This window comes from Heterodontus francisci, chromosome 16 (genome assembly GCF_036365525.1).
Source record: "Heterodontus francisci isolate sHetFra1 chromosome 16, sHetFra1.hap1, whole genome shotgun sequence".
Classification (NCBI taxonomy): domain Eukaryota; kingdom Metazoa; phylum Chordata; class Chondrichthyes; order Heterodontiformes; family Heterodontidae; genus Heterodontus; species Heterodontus francisci.
The window spans coordinates 18,863,204-18,878,280 of record NC_090386.1 but is presented as its reverse complement, the minus strand read 5'-3'; the positions used below and the strand labels follow the sequence as shown (position 1 = coordinate 18,878,280).

At 47.2% G+C, this 15,077-nt stretch overlaps 1 protein-coding gene across 1 annotated transcript in view; it reads left to right on the top strand.

The window, feature by feature from the left end:
• The window catches only part of wfdc2 (WAP four-disulfide core domain 2), a 269,502-nt gene that overhangs the window by 201,480 nt on the left and 52,945 nt on the right, over positions 1-15,077 (top strand). The window contains exons 21-22 of the mRNA XM_068048456.1: positions 12,697-12,778; positions 13,341-13,483. Of these exons, the coding sequence (XP_067904557.1) occupies positions 12,697-12,778; positions 13,341-13,483 (225 nt within the window). The remainder of the gene's footprint in view (positions 1-12,696; positions 12,779-13,340; positions 13,484-15,077) is intronic.

Here is a 15,077-nt window from a genome sequence, read left to right as displayed (position 1 = left end):
TACAGGGTGCTGATGGAATGATACAGGGTGCTGATGGAGAGATGCAGGGTGTTGATGGACAGGAGCAGGGTGCTGGTAGACAGATCCAGGGTGCTGATGAAGAGACAGGGTGCTGATGAAATGCTACAGGGAGCTGATTGAGAGATATAAGGTGCTGATGGAGAGATCGAGGGTGCTGAGGGAGAGAAAGGGTGCTGATGGAATGATACAGGGTGCTGATGGATGGACACAGGGTGCTGATGGATAGAGACAAGGTGCTGATGGAGAGATACAGGGTGCTAATGGAGAGATGCAAGGTGCTGATAGAGTGACACAGAGTGATGATGGATAGACACAGGATGCTGATGAAGTCATACAGGGTGCTTCTTGAGAGATACAGGGTGCTGATGGAATGATACAGGGTGCTGCTGGAGAGATATAGGGTGCTGATGGAATGATACTGGGTGCTGCTGGAGAGATATAGGGTGCTGATGGAATGATACTGGGTGCTGATGGAGAGATACTGGCTGCTTATGGAAATATACAGGGTGCTGATGGACAGATACAGGGTGCTGATTGTAAAATGCAGGGTGCTGATGGAATGATAGAGGGTGCTCATGGAATGATACAGGGTGCTGTTGGATTGATACAGGGTGCTGATGGACAGATACAGGGTGCTAATGGAATGATACAGGGTGATGATGGATAGATACAAGGTTTGATGGATAGATACAAGGTTTGATGGATAGATACAAGGTGCTGATGGATAGATACAAGGTTTGATGGAGAGATACAAGGTGCTGATGGAGAGATACAGGGTGCTGATGGATAGATACAGGGTGCTAATGGAGAGATACAGGGTGCTGATGGAGAGATACAGGGTGCGGATGGAGAGACAGAGTGCTGATGGAGACATACAGGGTGCTAATGGAGAGATACAGGGTGCCGATGGATGGACATAGGGTGCTGATGGAAAGACAGGGTGCTGATTGAGAGACACAGGGTGCTGATGGAGAGCTACAGGGTGTTGATAGAATGACACAGGGTGCTGATGGACTGATTCAGGGTGCTGATGGAGAGACAGAGACTGTTGATGGAATGATGCAGGGTGCAGATGGAATGATATAGGGTACTGAAGTAATGATAAAGGATCTGATGGAGAGATACAAGGTGATGATGGAATGACACAGGGTGCCAATGGAGAGACAGGGTGCTGACGGAATGATACAGGGTGCTCATGGAGAGATACAGGGTGTTGATGGAACGATATAGAGTGCTGATGGAGAGATACAGGGTGATGATGGAATGATACAGGGTGCTGATGGAGAGATACAGGGATTGGATGCAATGATACAGGGTGCTGATGGAGAGATGCAGGGTGCTGATGGAATGATATAGAGTAGTGAAGGAACGATAAAGGGTTCCGAAGGAATGATACAGGGTGCTGAGGGAGAGATACTGGGTGCTCATGGAGAGATACAGGGTGCTAATGGACAGATACAGGGTGCTGATGGAACGATAAAGTGTGCTGGTGGAGAGATACAGGGTGCTGATGGAGAGATACAGGGTGCTGATGGAGAGATGCAGGGTGTTGATGGACAGGAGCAGGGTGCTGGTGGACAGATACAGGGTGTTGATGAAGAGACAGGGTGCTGATGAAATGACACAGGGAGCTGATTGAGAGATATAAGGTGCTGATGGAGAGATCGAGGGTGCTGAGGGAGAGAAAAGGTGCTGATGGAATGATACAGGGTGCTGATGGAGAGATACAGGGTGCTAATGGAATGACACAGTGTGCTGATGGATGGACACAGGGTGCTGATGGATAGAGACAAGGTGCTGATGGAGAGATACAGGGTGCTGATGGAGAGATATAGGGTGCTGATGGAATGATACTGGGTGCTGATGGAGAGATACTGGCTGCTTATGGAAAGATACAGGGTGCTGATGGACAGATACAGGGTGCTGATTGTAAAATGCAGGGTGCTGATTGTAAAATGCAGGGTGCTGATGGAATGATAGAGGGTGCTCATGGGGAGATACAGGATGCCAGTGGAGAGATACAGGGTGCAGATGGAGGGTTACATGGTGCTAGTCGGGAGATACAGGGTGCTCATGGAGAGATACAGGGTGCTGATGGAGAGATACAGGGTGCTAACGGAATGACACAGTGTGCTGATGGATGGACACAGGGTGCTGATGGATAGAGACAAGGTGCTGATGGAGAGATACAGGGTGCTGATGGAGAGATATAGGGTGCTGATGGAATGATACTGGGTGCTGATGGAGAGATACTGGCTGCTTATGGAAAGATACAGGGTGCTGATGGACAGATACAGGGTGCTGATTGTAAAATGCAGGGTGCTGATTGTAAAATGCAGGGTGCTGATGGAATGATAGAGGGTGCTCATGGGGAGATACAGGATGCCAGTGGAGAGATACAGGGTGCAGATGGAGGGTTACATGGCGCTAGTCGGGAGATACAGGGTGCTGATGGAGAGATACAGGGTGCTGATGGAATGACACAGGGTGCGGATGGAGAGACAGAGTGCTGATGGAGAGACAGGGTGCTGATGGAATGATACAGGGTGCTAATGGAGAGATACAGGGTGCTGATGGATGGACATAGGGTGCTGATGGAAAGACAGAGTGCTGATTGAGAGACACAGGGTGCCGATGGAGAGCTACAGGGTGTTGATAGAATGACACAGGGTGACAATGGAGAGATAGGGTGCAGACGGAAATACAGGGTGCTGATGGACTGATTCAGGGTGCAGATGGAATGATATAGGGTACTGAAGTAATGATAAAGGATGTGATGGAGAGATACAGGGTGATGATGGAATGACACAGGGTGCCAATGGAGAGACAGGGTGCCGACGGAATGATACAGGGTGCTCATGGAGAGATACAGGGTGCTGGTGGAGTGATACAGGGTGCTGATGGAACGATATAGGGTGCTGATGGAGAGATACAGGGTGATGATGGAATGATACAGGGTGCGGATGGAGAGATACAGGGTGTTGATGGAACGATATAGGATGCTGATGGAGAGATACAGGGTGATGATGGAACGATACAGGGTGCTGATGGAGAGATACAGGGTGCTGATGGAGAGACAGAGACTGTTGATGGAATGATGCAGGGTGCAGATGGAATGATATAGGGTACTGAAGTAATGATAAAGGATCTGATGGAGAGATACAAGGTGATGATGGAATGACACAGGGTGCCAATGGAGAGACAGGGTGCTGACGGAATGATACAGGGTGCTCATGGAGAGATACAGGGTGTTGATGGAACGATATAGAGTGCTGATGGAGAGATACAGGGTGATGATGGAATGATACAGGGTGCTGATGGAGAGATACAGGGATTGGATGCAATGATACAGGGTGCTGATGGAGAGATACAGGGATTGGATGCAATGATACAGGGTGCTGATGGCGAGATACAGGGTGCTGATGGAATGATACAGGGTGCTGATGGAGAGATACAGGGATTGGATGCAATGATACAGGGTGCTGATGGCGAGATACAGGGTGCTGATGGAGAGATACAGGGATTGGATGCAATGATACAGGGTGCTGATGGAGAGATGCAGGGTGCTGATGGAATGATATAGAGTAGTGAAGGAACGATAAAGGGTTCCGAAGGAATGATACAGGGTGCTGAGGGAGAGATACTGGGTGCTCATGGAGAGATACAGGGTGCTAATGGACAGATACAGGGTGCTGATGGAACGATAAAGTGTGCTGGTGGAGAGATACAGGGTGCTGATGGAGAGATACAGGGTGCTGATGGAGAGATGCAGGGTGTTGATGGACAGGAGCAGGGTGCTGGTGGACAGATACAGGGTGTTGATGAAGAGACAGGGTGCTGATGAAATGACACAGGGAGCTGATTGAGAGATATAAGGTGCTGATGGAGAGATCGAGGGTGCTGAGGGAGAGAAAAGGTGCTGATGGAATGATACAGGGTGCTGATGGAGAGATACAGGGTGCTAATGGAATGACACAGTGTGCTGATGGATGGACACAGGGTGCTGATGGATAGAGACAAGGTGCTGATGGAGAGATACAGGGTGCTGATGGAGAGATATAGGGTGCTGATGGAATGATACTGGGTGCTGATGGAGAGATACTGGCTGCTTATGGAAAGATACAGGGTGCTGATGGACAGATACAGGGTGCTGATTGTAAAATGCAGGGTGCTGATTGTAAAATGCAGGGTGCTGATGGAATGATAGAGGGTGCTCATGGGGAGATACAGGATGCCAGTGGAGAGATACAGGGTGCAGATGGAGGGTTACATGGTGCTAGTCGGGAGATACAGGGTGCTCATGGAGAGATACAGGGTGCTGATGGAGAGATACAGGGTGCTAACGGAATGACACAGTGTGCTGATGGATGGACACAGGGTGCTGATGGATAGAGACAAGGTGCTGATGGAGAGATACAGGGTGCTGATGGAGAGATATAGGGTGCTGATGGAATGATACTGGGTGCTGATGGAGAGATACTGGCTGCTTATGGAAAGATACAGGGTGCTGATGGACAGATACAGGGTGCTGATTGTAAAATGCAGGGTGCTGATTGTAAAATGCAGGGTGCTGATGGAATGATAGAGGGTGCTCATGGGGAGATACAGGATGCCAGTGGAGAGATACAGGGTGCAGATGGAGGGTTACATGGTGCTAGTCGGGAGATACAGGGTGCTGATGGAGAGATACAGGGTGCTGATGGAATGACACAGGGTGCGGATGGAGAGACAGAGTGCTGATGGAGAGACAGGGTGCTGATGGAATGATACAGGGTGCTAATGGAGAGATACAGGGTGCTGATGGATGGACATAGGGTGCTGATGGAAAGACAGAGTGCTGATTGAGAGACACAGGGTGCCGATGGAGAGCTACAGGGTGTTGATAGAATGACACAGGGTGACAATGGAGAGATAGGGTGCAGACGGAATGATACAGGGTGCTGATGGACTGATTCAGGGTGCAGATGGAATGATATAGGGTACTGAAGTAATGATAAAGGATGTGATGGAGAGATACAGGGTGATGATGGAATGACACAGGGTGCCAATGGAGAGACAGGGTGCCGACGGAATGATACAGGGTGCTCATGGAGAGATACAGGGTGCTGGTGGAGTGATACAGGGTGCTGATGGAACGATATAGGGTGCTGATGGAGAGATACAGGGTGATGATGGAATGATACAGGGTGCGGATGGAGAGATACAGGGTGTTGATGGAACGATATAGGATGCTGATGGAGAGATACAGGGTGATGATGGAACGATACAGGGTGCTGATGGAGAGATACAGGGTGCTGATGGAGAGATACAGGGTGCTGATGGAATGATACAGGGTGCTGATGGAGAGATGCAGTGTGCTGATGGAATGATATAGAGTACTGAAGGAACGATAAAGGGTACCGATGGAATGATACAGAGTGCTGATGGAGAGATACAGGGTGCTGATGGAGAGAGACAGGGTGCTAATAGAATGATACAGGGTGTTGAGGGAGAGATACCGGGTGCTGATGGAGAGAGACAGGGTGATGATGGAATGATACAGGGTGCTGAGGGAGAGATACCGGGTGCTGATGGAATGACACAGGGTGCTGATGGAATGAAATAGGGTGCTGATGGAATGATACTGGGTGCTCATGGAGAGATACAGGGTGCTGATGGAATGATATAGTGTGCTGGTGGAGTGATACAGGGTGCTGATGGAAGGATGCTGGTCACTGATGGAATGATACAGGGTGCTGATGGAATGATACTGGGTGCTCATGGAGAGATACAGGGTGCTGATGGAATGATATAGTGTGCTGGTGGAGTGATACAGGGTGCTGATGGAATGATATAGTGTGCTGGTGGTGTGATACAGGATGCTGATGGAGCGATACAGGGCACTGATGGAATGAAATAGGGTGCTGATGGAATGACACCGGGTGCTCATGGAGAGATACAGGGTGCTGATGGAATGATATAGTGTGCTGGTGGAGTGATACAGGGTGCTAATGGAATGATACTGGGTGCTCATAGAATGATACAGGGTGCTGAGGGAGAGATACTGGGTGCTGATGGAAGGATACAGGGTGCTGATGGAATGAAATAGGGTGCTGATGGAATGATACTGGGTGCTCATGGAGAGATACAGGGTGCTGATGGAATGATATAGTGTGCTGGTGGTGTGATACAGGGTGCTAATGGAGCGATACAGGGCACTGATGGAATGAAATAGGGTGCTGATGGAATGACACCGGGTGCTCATGGAGAGATACAGGGTGCTGATGGAATGATATAGTGTGCTGGTGGAGTGATACAGGGTGCTAATGGAATGAAATAGGGTGCTGATGGAATGACACCGGGTGCTCATGGAGAGATACAGGGTGCTAATGGAATCATACAGGGCACTGATCGAACGAAATATGGTGCTGATGGAATGATACAGGGTGCTGATGGAATGAGAAAGTGTGCTGGTGGAGTGATACAGGGTGCTGATGGAGCGATAACGGGTGCTGATGGCAGGATACAGGGCGCTGATGGAATGATACCGGGTGCTCATAGAGAGATACAAGGAGCAGATGGAGTGATACAGTGTGATGATGGATGGACACAGGATGCTGATGAAGTCATACAGGGTGCTTCTGGAGAGATACAGGGTGCTGATGGAGAGATACTGGCTGTTGATGGAAAGATACAGGTTGCTGATGGAATGATACTGGGTGCAGATGGAAATATACAGCGTGCTGATGGAAGGATACAGGGTGCTGATGGAGGTTTACATGGTGCTGACAGAGAGATACAGGGTGCGGATTGTAAGATACAGGGTGCTGATGGAATGATAGAGGGTGCTGATGGAATGATACTGGGTGCTGATGGAGGGTTACATGGTGCTGACAGAGAGATACAGGGTGCGGATTGTAAGATACAGGGTGCTGATGGAATGATACAGGGTGCTGTTGGAATGATACTGGGTGCTGTTGGAGAGATGCAGGGGGCTGATGGAATGATACAGGGTGCTGATGGAATGATATTGTGTGCTGGTGGAGTGATACAGGGTGCTGATGGAATGATACAGGGTGCTGATGGAATGATACAGGGTGCGGATGGAGAGATACAGGGTGTTGATGGAACGATATAGGGTGCTGATGGAATGATACAGGGTGATGATGGAATGATACAGGGATTGGATGCAATGATACAGTGTGCTGATGGCGAGATACAGGCTGCTGATGGAGTGATACAGGGTGATGATGGAATGATGCAGGGTGCTCATAGAATGATACAGGGTGCTGAGGGAGAGATACTGGGTGCTGATGGAAGGATACAGGGTGCTGATGGAATGAAATAGGGTGCTGATGGAGAGATACTGGGTGCTCATGGAGTGATACAGGGTGATGATGGAATGATGCAGGGTGCTCATAGAATGATACAGGGTGCTGAGGGAGAGATACTGGGTGCTGATGGAAGGATACAGGGTGCTGATGGAATGAAATAGGGTGCTGATGGAATGATACTGGGTGCTCATGGAGAGATACAGGGTGCTGATGGAATGATATAGTGTGCTGGTGGAGTGATACAGGGTGCTGATGGAATGAAACAAAAACAAGAAATGCTGGATTCACTCAGCAGGTCTGGCAGCATCTGTGGAAAGAGAAGCAGAGTTAACGTTTTGGGTCAGTGACCCTTCTTCGGAACTGACAAATATTAGAAAAGTCACAGATTATAAACAAGTGAGGTGGGGGTGGGGCAAGAGATAACAAAGGAGAAGGTGCAGATTGGACCAGGCCACATAGCTGACCAAAAGGTCACGGAGCAAAGGCAAACAATATGTTAATGGTGTGTTGAAAGACAAAGCATTAGTACAGATTAGGTGTGAATATCCTGAATATTGAACAGCAGCAAGTGCAAACCTGAAAAAAACAGTGGGTAAGCAAACTGAACAAACTAAGATGAAATGAAATAAATGCAAAAAAAGATTGTAAAAAATGTAAAAAATTTAAAAAGGAATGTAAAAAAAAAAGAAGGAAGAAAAAATAACTAAAAATGAAAGTAAAGTGGGGGGCTGTCATGCTCTGAAATTATTGAACTCAATGTTCAGTCCGGCAGGCTGTAGTGTGCCTAATCGGTAGATGAGATGCTGTTCCTCGAGCTTGTGTTGATGTTCACTGGAACACTGCAGCAATCCCAGGACAGAGATGTGAGCATGAGAGCAGGGGGCAGTGTTGAAATGGCAAGCAACCGGAAGCTCAGGGTCCTGCTTGCGGATTGAGCGGAGATGTTCCGCGAAGCGGTCACCCAGTCTGCGCTTGGTCTCCCCAATGGAGAGGAGACCACACTGTGAGCAGCGAATACAGTATACTACATTGAAAGAAGTACAAGTAAATTGCTGCTTCACCTGAAAGGAGTGTTTGGGGCCTGGGATAGTGAGGAGAGAGGAGGTAAATGGGCAGGTATTACACCTCCTGCGATTGCAAGGGAAGGTGCCCTGGGACGGGGACGAGGTGGTGGGGGTAATGGAGGAGTGGACCAGGGTGTCGCGGAGGGAACGATCCCTTCGGAATGCTGACAGGGGAAGGGAGGGGAAGATGCGACTGGTAGTGGCATCACGCTGGAGGTGGCGAAAATGGCGGAGGATGATCCTTTGGATATGGAGGCTGGTGGGATGAAAAGTGAGGACAAGGGGAACCCTGTCACGGTTCTGGGAGGGAGGGGAAGGGGTGAGGGTCGAGGTGCGGGGAATGGGTCGGACACGGTTGAGGGCCCTGTCAACCACAGTGGGGGGAAATCCTCGGTTGAGGAAAATGGAGGTCATATCAGAAGCACCGTCATGGAAGGTAGCATCATCAGAGCAGATGCATCGGAGACGGAGAAACTGGGAGAATGGAATGGAGTCCTTACAGGAGGTAGGGTGTGAAGAAGTGTAGTCGAGGTAGCTGTGGGAGTCAGTGGGCTTATAATGGATATTGGTAGACAACCTATCCCCAGAGATGGAGACAGAGAAGTCGAGGAAGGGAAGGGAAGTGTCAGAGATGGACCATGTAAAGGTGAGAGAAGGGTGGAAATTGGAAGCAAAGTTGATAAAGTTTTCTAGTTCGGGGCAGGAGCAGGAAACGGCACCGATACAGTCATCAATGTACCGGAAAAAGAGTTGGGGGAGGGGGCCTGAGTCGGACTGGAACAAAGAATGCTCGACATATCCCACAAAAAAGACAGGCATAACTAGGACCCATGCGGGTACCCATAGCGACACCTTTTACTTGAAGGAAATGCATGGAGTTGAAGGAGAAGTTGTTCAATGTGAGAACAAGTTCAGCCAGGCGGAGGAGGGTGTTGGTGGATGGGGACTGGTTGGGCCTCTGTTCCAGGAAGAAGCGGAGAGCCCTCAAACCATCCTGGTGGGGGATGGAGGTGTAAAGCGATTGGACGTCCATAGTGAAGAGGAGGCGGTTGGGACCAGGAAACTGGAAATTGTCAAAATGACGTAGGGCGACAGAAGAGTCACGGATGTAGGTGGGAAGAGACTGGACCAGTGGAGAAAAGATAGAGTCTAGATAGGAAGAAATAAGTTCAGTGGGGCAGGAGCAGGCTGACACAATGGGTCTGCCGGGACAGTCCCGTTTGTGGATTTTGGGAAGGAGGTAGAAGCGGGCTGTCCGGGGTTGTGGGACTATGAGGTTGGAAGCTGTAGAGGGAAGATCTCCAGAGGAGATGAGGTCAGTGACAGTCCTTTGGACAGTGGCTTGATGTTCGGTGGTGGGGTCATGGTCCAGAGGGAGGTAGGAAGAGGTGTCTGTGAGTTGGAGTTGAGCTTCTGCAAGGTAGAGGTCGGTACGCCATACAACAACAGCACCACCCTTGTCTGCAGGTTTGCCCATGTCGGGGTTAGACCTGAGAGAACGGAGTGCCTCAAGTTCAGAGGGGGACAGGTTAGAGTGAGTGAGGGTGCTGATGGAGAGACAGGATCTTTTTTGAATGGCAGAGCAGGCCCGAAGGGCCAAATGGCCTACTCTTGCTCTTATTTTTCTATGTCTATGTTTCTATGACACGGTGCTGATAGATGGACACAAGGTGCCAATTCGGTGCCAATGGTGCTGATGGGGAGATACAGGGTGTTGATAGTGAGAGACAGGGTGCTGTTATGGTCAAGTGAGAAGGGGTCGAAGGGCTTCCCTGTTTTCCCTCTCATTGTTTGACCACAACAGATTTAATTCTTTCTTAAAGTAGATGTACTGGCCAATTCAGTAGGTGTTTGATTACTTTCTTGCTATGATCATAACAAGAACCAACTGGACAGATTTTCTTGAGTTAACAATGTTAACTTTATTGTACCTACACGGAACTACTGAAAATAATAAAATACACTCCAACTTTCACTCACACACACACACAATAGAGGTTTACATGCACACAAATAGGTAACAGAGTGGGGAAAGATAGACTAGTTGTGTTAGAGTCCATGGAAAAAGGGGGTATACAGTCTGTGGAGTTTGGTGATTCGGCTGGCTGCTAGCTGAATTCAGTGGTCCTGAGGCTTTTAGTTTGAAGAGGTAGATGACTGGTTCGGCGGGTCTCTTGGAGACAGAGATGCAGATGATTTCTTTCAACGGGGTTTCTGATTGTAGCCGGAGTATGCAGAGGTAATCAGTCAACAGGCAGGATTTGAAAGCTTTAAAGCTGGAATGGAGAGAGAGAGAAACCCCTCCCCACCAACCCCCCCTCCCCCCAACACCCCTCCTCCCCCTCCCTGCTTAGGTCTTTATGTGTCAGAGTCCAGAAGCGTCTCTTTGCTGCAGAAAGACACAAGCTGAAAACCACAGATGGGGAGGAGCTTGTCACATGACAGTCACTCAGTGACTCAAACACAGCAGTTATCAGTATTTCTTCTTCTTGCTAAAAAGAACAAGTAGCTTCTTTAAACTTCCTGGGTGTTGGTTCTTGCTGGGGACTGAGCAGACATTTCATCTTTCTCCTCACAGGAGTTGCAATGTAGGGTACAGTTTTGCAAATTAGGTCACCATCTTAAGCTGCTAGTAAAGTCATTTTCTATTTGTCTTTTTTAAATGGCTTTAAAAAATATATAAATTCAGATCTCCTCTACATTGTGGAGACCAAACGCAGACTGGGTGACCGCTTTGTGGAACACCTCTGCTCAGTTCAAAAGCAGGACCCTGAGCTTTCGGTTGCTGGCCATTTCAACACTTCCCCTTGCTCTCATGCTCACATCTCTGTCCTGGGATTGCTACAGAGTTCCAGTGAACTTCAACACAAGGTCGGGAAACAGCATCTCATTTACTGATTAGGCACACTACAGCCTGCTGGACTGAACATTGAGTTCAATAATTTTAGAGCATGATGGGCCCCCCCCCCCCTTTTTATTTTCAACTATTTTTTATTTGTTTATTTTATTTCATTTTGTTTCATCATTCATTTTTTTATCATGTGCCTACCCACTGCTTTTTTTTCATATTTGTGCTTTGGGCCAGGTTGTTCTATTTTTCTGTCAATTAACACCCTCTCTGTATTAACGCTTTGTCTTTCACCACACCATTAACATACCATTTGCCTTTGCTCCAAGGCCTTCTGGTCAGTTATTCTCTGTAACCTTGTCCTATCAACACCTTCTCTTTGGTTATCTCTTGCCCCATCCCCACTTTATTTGTTCATAACCTATTACATTTCTAGCCTCTGCTCGTCCTGAAGAAGGGTCACTGACCTGAAACGTTAACTCTGCTTCTCTCTCCAGAGATGCTGCCAGACCTGCTGAGTATTTCCAGCATTTCTTGTTTTTATTTCAGATTTTCAGCATCTGCAGTATTTTGCTTTTATTTAAGTTAGCATGACCCTCCCCACTACGCGAAACTAAATGTGAAGACAGAAACATTTCATTATGAGGTCACAAATTGAAAAGAAACGACACACACACTCATTAATCTCACTGTCATAGCAATACTCTGGTTCATTTATTTTTTTTTTTTACCCAGGATTGGTTGTGAGCACAACTGGGGAGCTCCAACTGCTCTGACTGGGCTCAATCAGCTTGTGCTCCAACACATACAGAATACCTTTTTTTCCCCAGTTTCTCTATATCAGTGAACTCAACCTCCATTCAGAGTTGTTCAAAACTTTGTGAAGATCATCCAGTGCTTAATGTACATGTTTTTTCTGTGCTCCACCAGACCAACAACAGGCTTTGCAAAGCACTTTGCAAACCAATTATCACCTAGTAAAACCCTAACGTGGCTTTATTTGTGTGGATTAGCTGTCCTGGGATAAATGCAAGTGGGCCAAATAGCACCATAACATCATAAGACCCTTTGTCAGGCAAAGTTTTAAACCTGCCTTGAAGTGCTTCAGGATTATTTTGTACTTTAACTCATTTAATCCTTTTTGTAGCTCTTACTATTCTCTTTTTCACACCTCCCACTGATCTCGTTATTTTACGCATTAACAGATTTGCCTAGTTTACTCTGGACAGTCTCTGTCTCATCCCATTAAAACCAGCCTTGCCTAAATCTAAAAACATCGGTTTCATGATTTACCTTTTCAAACATTATATTGAACTCAATTATATTATTATCACTATTTGACAAATGTTCACGCACAGTTTGACTGTTAACTAAATCTGGGCATTTCACCTAACAAATCTATGTCTATACTCCACATGAAGTTCCTCCTATCCTACTCTTCTAATCCCAGTTATATCCTCCTACTCCTTTCTTCCTCATGTGTTAATCTACCTTAGAGGCAGCTATGCTATTTATGTCAACTACTCCATGTGGTAGTGATTCCACATTCTAACCACTCTCAGGGTGAAGAAAATTCTCTTTCATTCCCTATTGAATTTATTACTGACTATCTTAAATTTATGGGCCCCAGTTTTGGACTCATTCACAAATGGAAACTTCTCTACATCTACCCTATTAAACCTTTTCATAGCTTGAAGATCTCTCCCAGTCTTCCCTTTTCTACAGAAAAGCGCCCCATCCTGTTCAGTCTTTTCCCATCGGTACAACCTCTCAGTTCTAGTATCATACTTGTAAATCATTTTTGCACCTTCTCCAATGCCTCTGTTTTAAGAATTGGAATTCCTAAACTTCCTGCATGTAAAAAGTTGACCAAAACTCTACTTGTTAAAAAGAAAGCCCGTTCTGAATTATGGGGTGGCACTAAGACCCTGAGGAATGCAAATAAATTGGAAACATATTTCTGTGTTAATTGGCATAAAGTTACTGTGGGGACCTTATGTATAAACACAAGGCTGGGGCCCAGTGTGAATACTTGAAATACTTGAGGTAATGAGACTTAGCCTGGCGCTCAGTCTGGCTGTAGATGTGTTTCAGCCTCTGTGTGTCTGCAGTCTCACTCGGTACAGCTTCTTCACTATCAGACATGGGAGCACGGTCCCCATACCTACTCATCCTCACCCTCAGCACCCTGCTACTGTGGATCGATTCAACCTCTGCAAAGGGACACAACTCCACTGGTGAGCACAACATTCTTTCCATCAGTCTCTGAGGTGAACGGATATTGTGGATAATGTGTTCCAGCTCTCCAGCTTTTAGGGCGAGTGTACTGTGAGAACATTTCATTCACCATCACCGACAGATAGGGGCTCTGCCTTGTCTAGCCTCTTTACACTGATGTCTCCATCTTAGTGCTGTCATCAAATTCCTATTTCTACTTTTTTATTGGCATGTTTCTCAACTTTCATCTCTCTCTTTCTTGTCTACTTTACTTTCTCTCTCTCTGTTTCCTGCCTGCTTCCCTCTCTCTCTCTCTTTCCTGTCTGCTTCATTCTCTCTTTCTCTCTTTTCCCTGCTTCACTCTCTCTCTCTCCTGTTGTTCTACTCTCTTTCCTGTCTGCTTTACTTGCTTTACTCTCTCGCTTTCCTGGCTGCTTCACTCTCTGTCTTTCCTGACTGCTGCACTCTCTCTCTTTCTTCTCTGCTTCACTCTCTCTCTCCATCTCTTGCCTGTGTGTATCTCTCTCTCTCCACTGTTATCCAACTGGGTGGGACTGCACACCCTGGTTCTATTCTTATATATTTAATCATAGCCAGAATATCACCTGCAATGTCTTCTCTTCCTGCTCCCACACCATTAGCTCTGGAATCTCCTTAAGGATCTATCCTTGGCCCCTCTCCTATTTCTCTTCCTCATGCTGTCCCTTGACGACATCATCTGAAAGCACAGTATCAGCTCCATGCCGATAATGATGACACCCAGCTCTATCTCATCGCCCCTTCCCCTGAATCCTCTATTGTCTCTAAATTATCAACTGCTTATCTGACATCCAATATGAGAAAAGCAAAATTTTCCTTCAATTAAATTATGGGAAGACCAAAACCATTGTTTTCGGTCCTCGCCACAAACTTCTTTCCCTAGCTACCGACTCCATTCCTCTCCCTGATAGCTGTCTCAGGCTGAACCACTCTGTTTGCAACTTTGGTGTCATATTTGACCCTGAGGTTGTCTTTTGACCACATATTTGTGCCATCGCTAAGACCGTCTAGTTCCACCTCCGTAGCATCACCCAACTTCATCCCTGTCTCAGCTCATTTGCTACTGAAACCCTCACTCATGCCTTTGTTACCTCTAGACTTGACTATTCCAATGCTCTCCTGTTTGGACTCCTATATTACAGCTCCCATAAACTTGAGGTCATCCAAAACTCTGTTGCTTGTATCCCTGTGAACACCAGGTCCCATTCCCTTCCATTTTGTGCTCACTGACCTACATTGACTCCCGGTTAAGCAATGCCTCAATTTTAAAATTCTCATCCTTGTTGTCAAATCCCTTTATGGCCTCACTCCTCCCTATCTCTGAAATCTCCTTCAGCCCCAAAACCCTCCACAATATCTACCCTCCTCTAATTCTGGCCTCTTGAGCATCCTCGATTTTAATTACTCCACCATTGGTAACTGTGCCCCAAGCTCTGGAATTCCCTTCCTAAACCTCTGCCTCTCCACCTCATTTTCTTCCTTTAAGTCACTCCTTAAAATCTACGTCTATGACCAAGCTTTTGGTCAGCTGACCTAATATCTCCTTATGTGGTTCCTGTGAAGCAGCTCGAGACG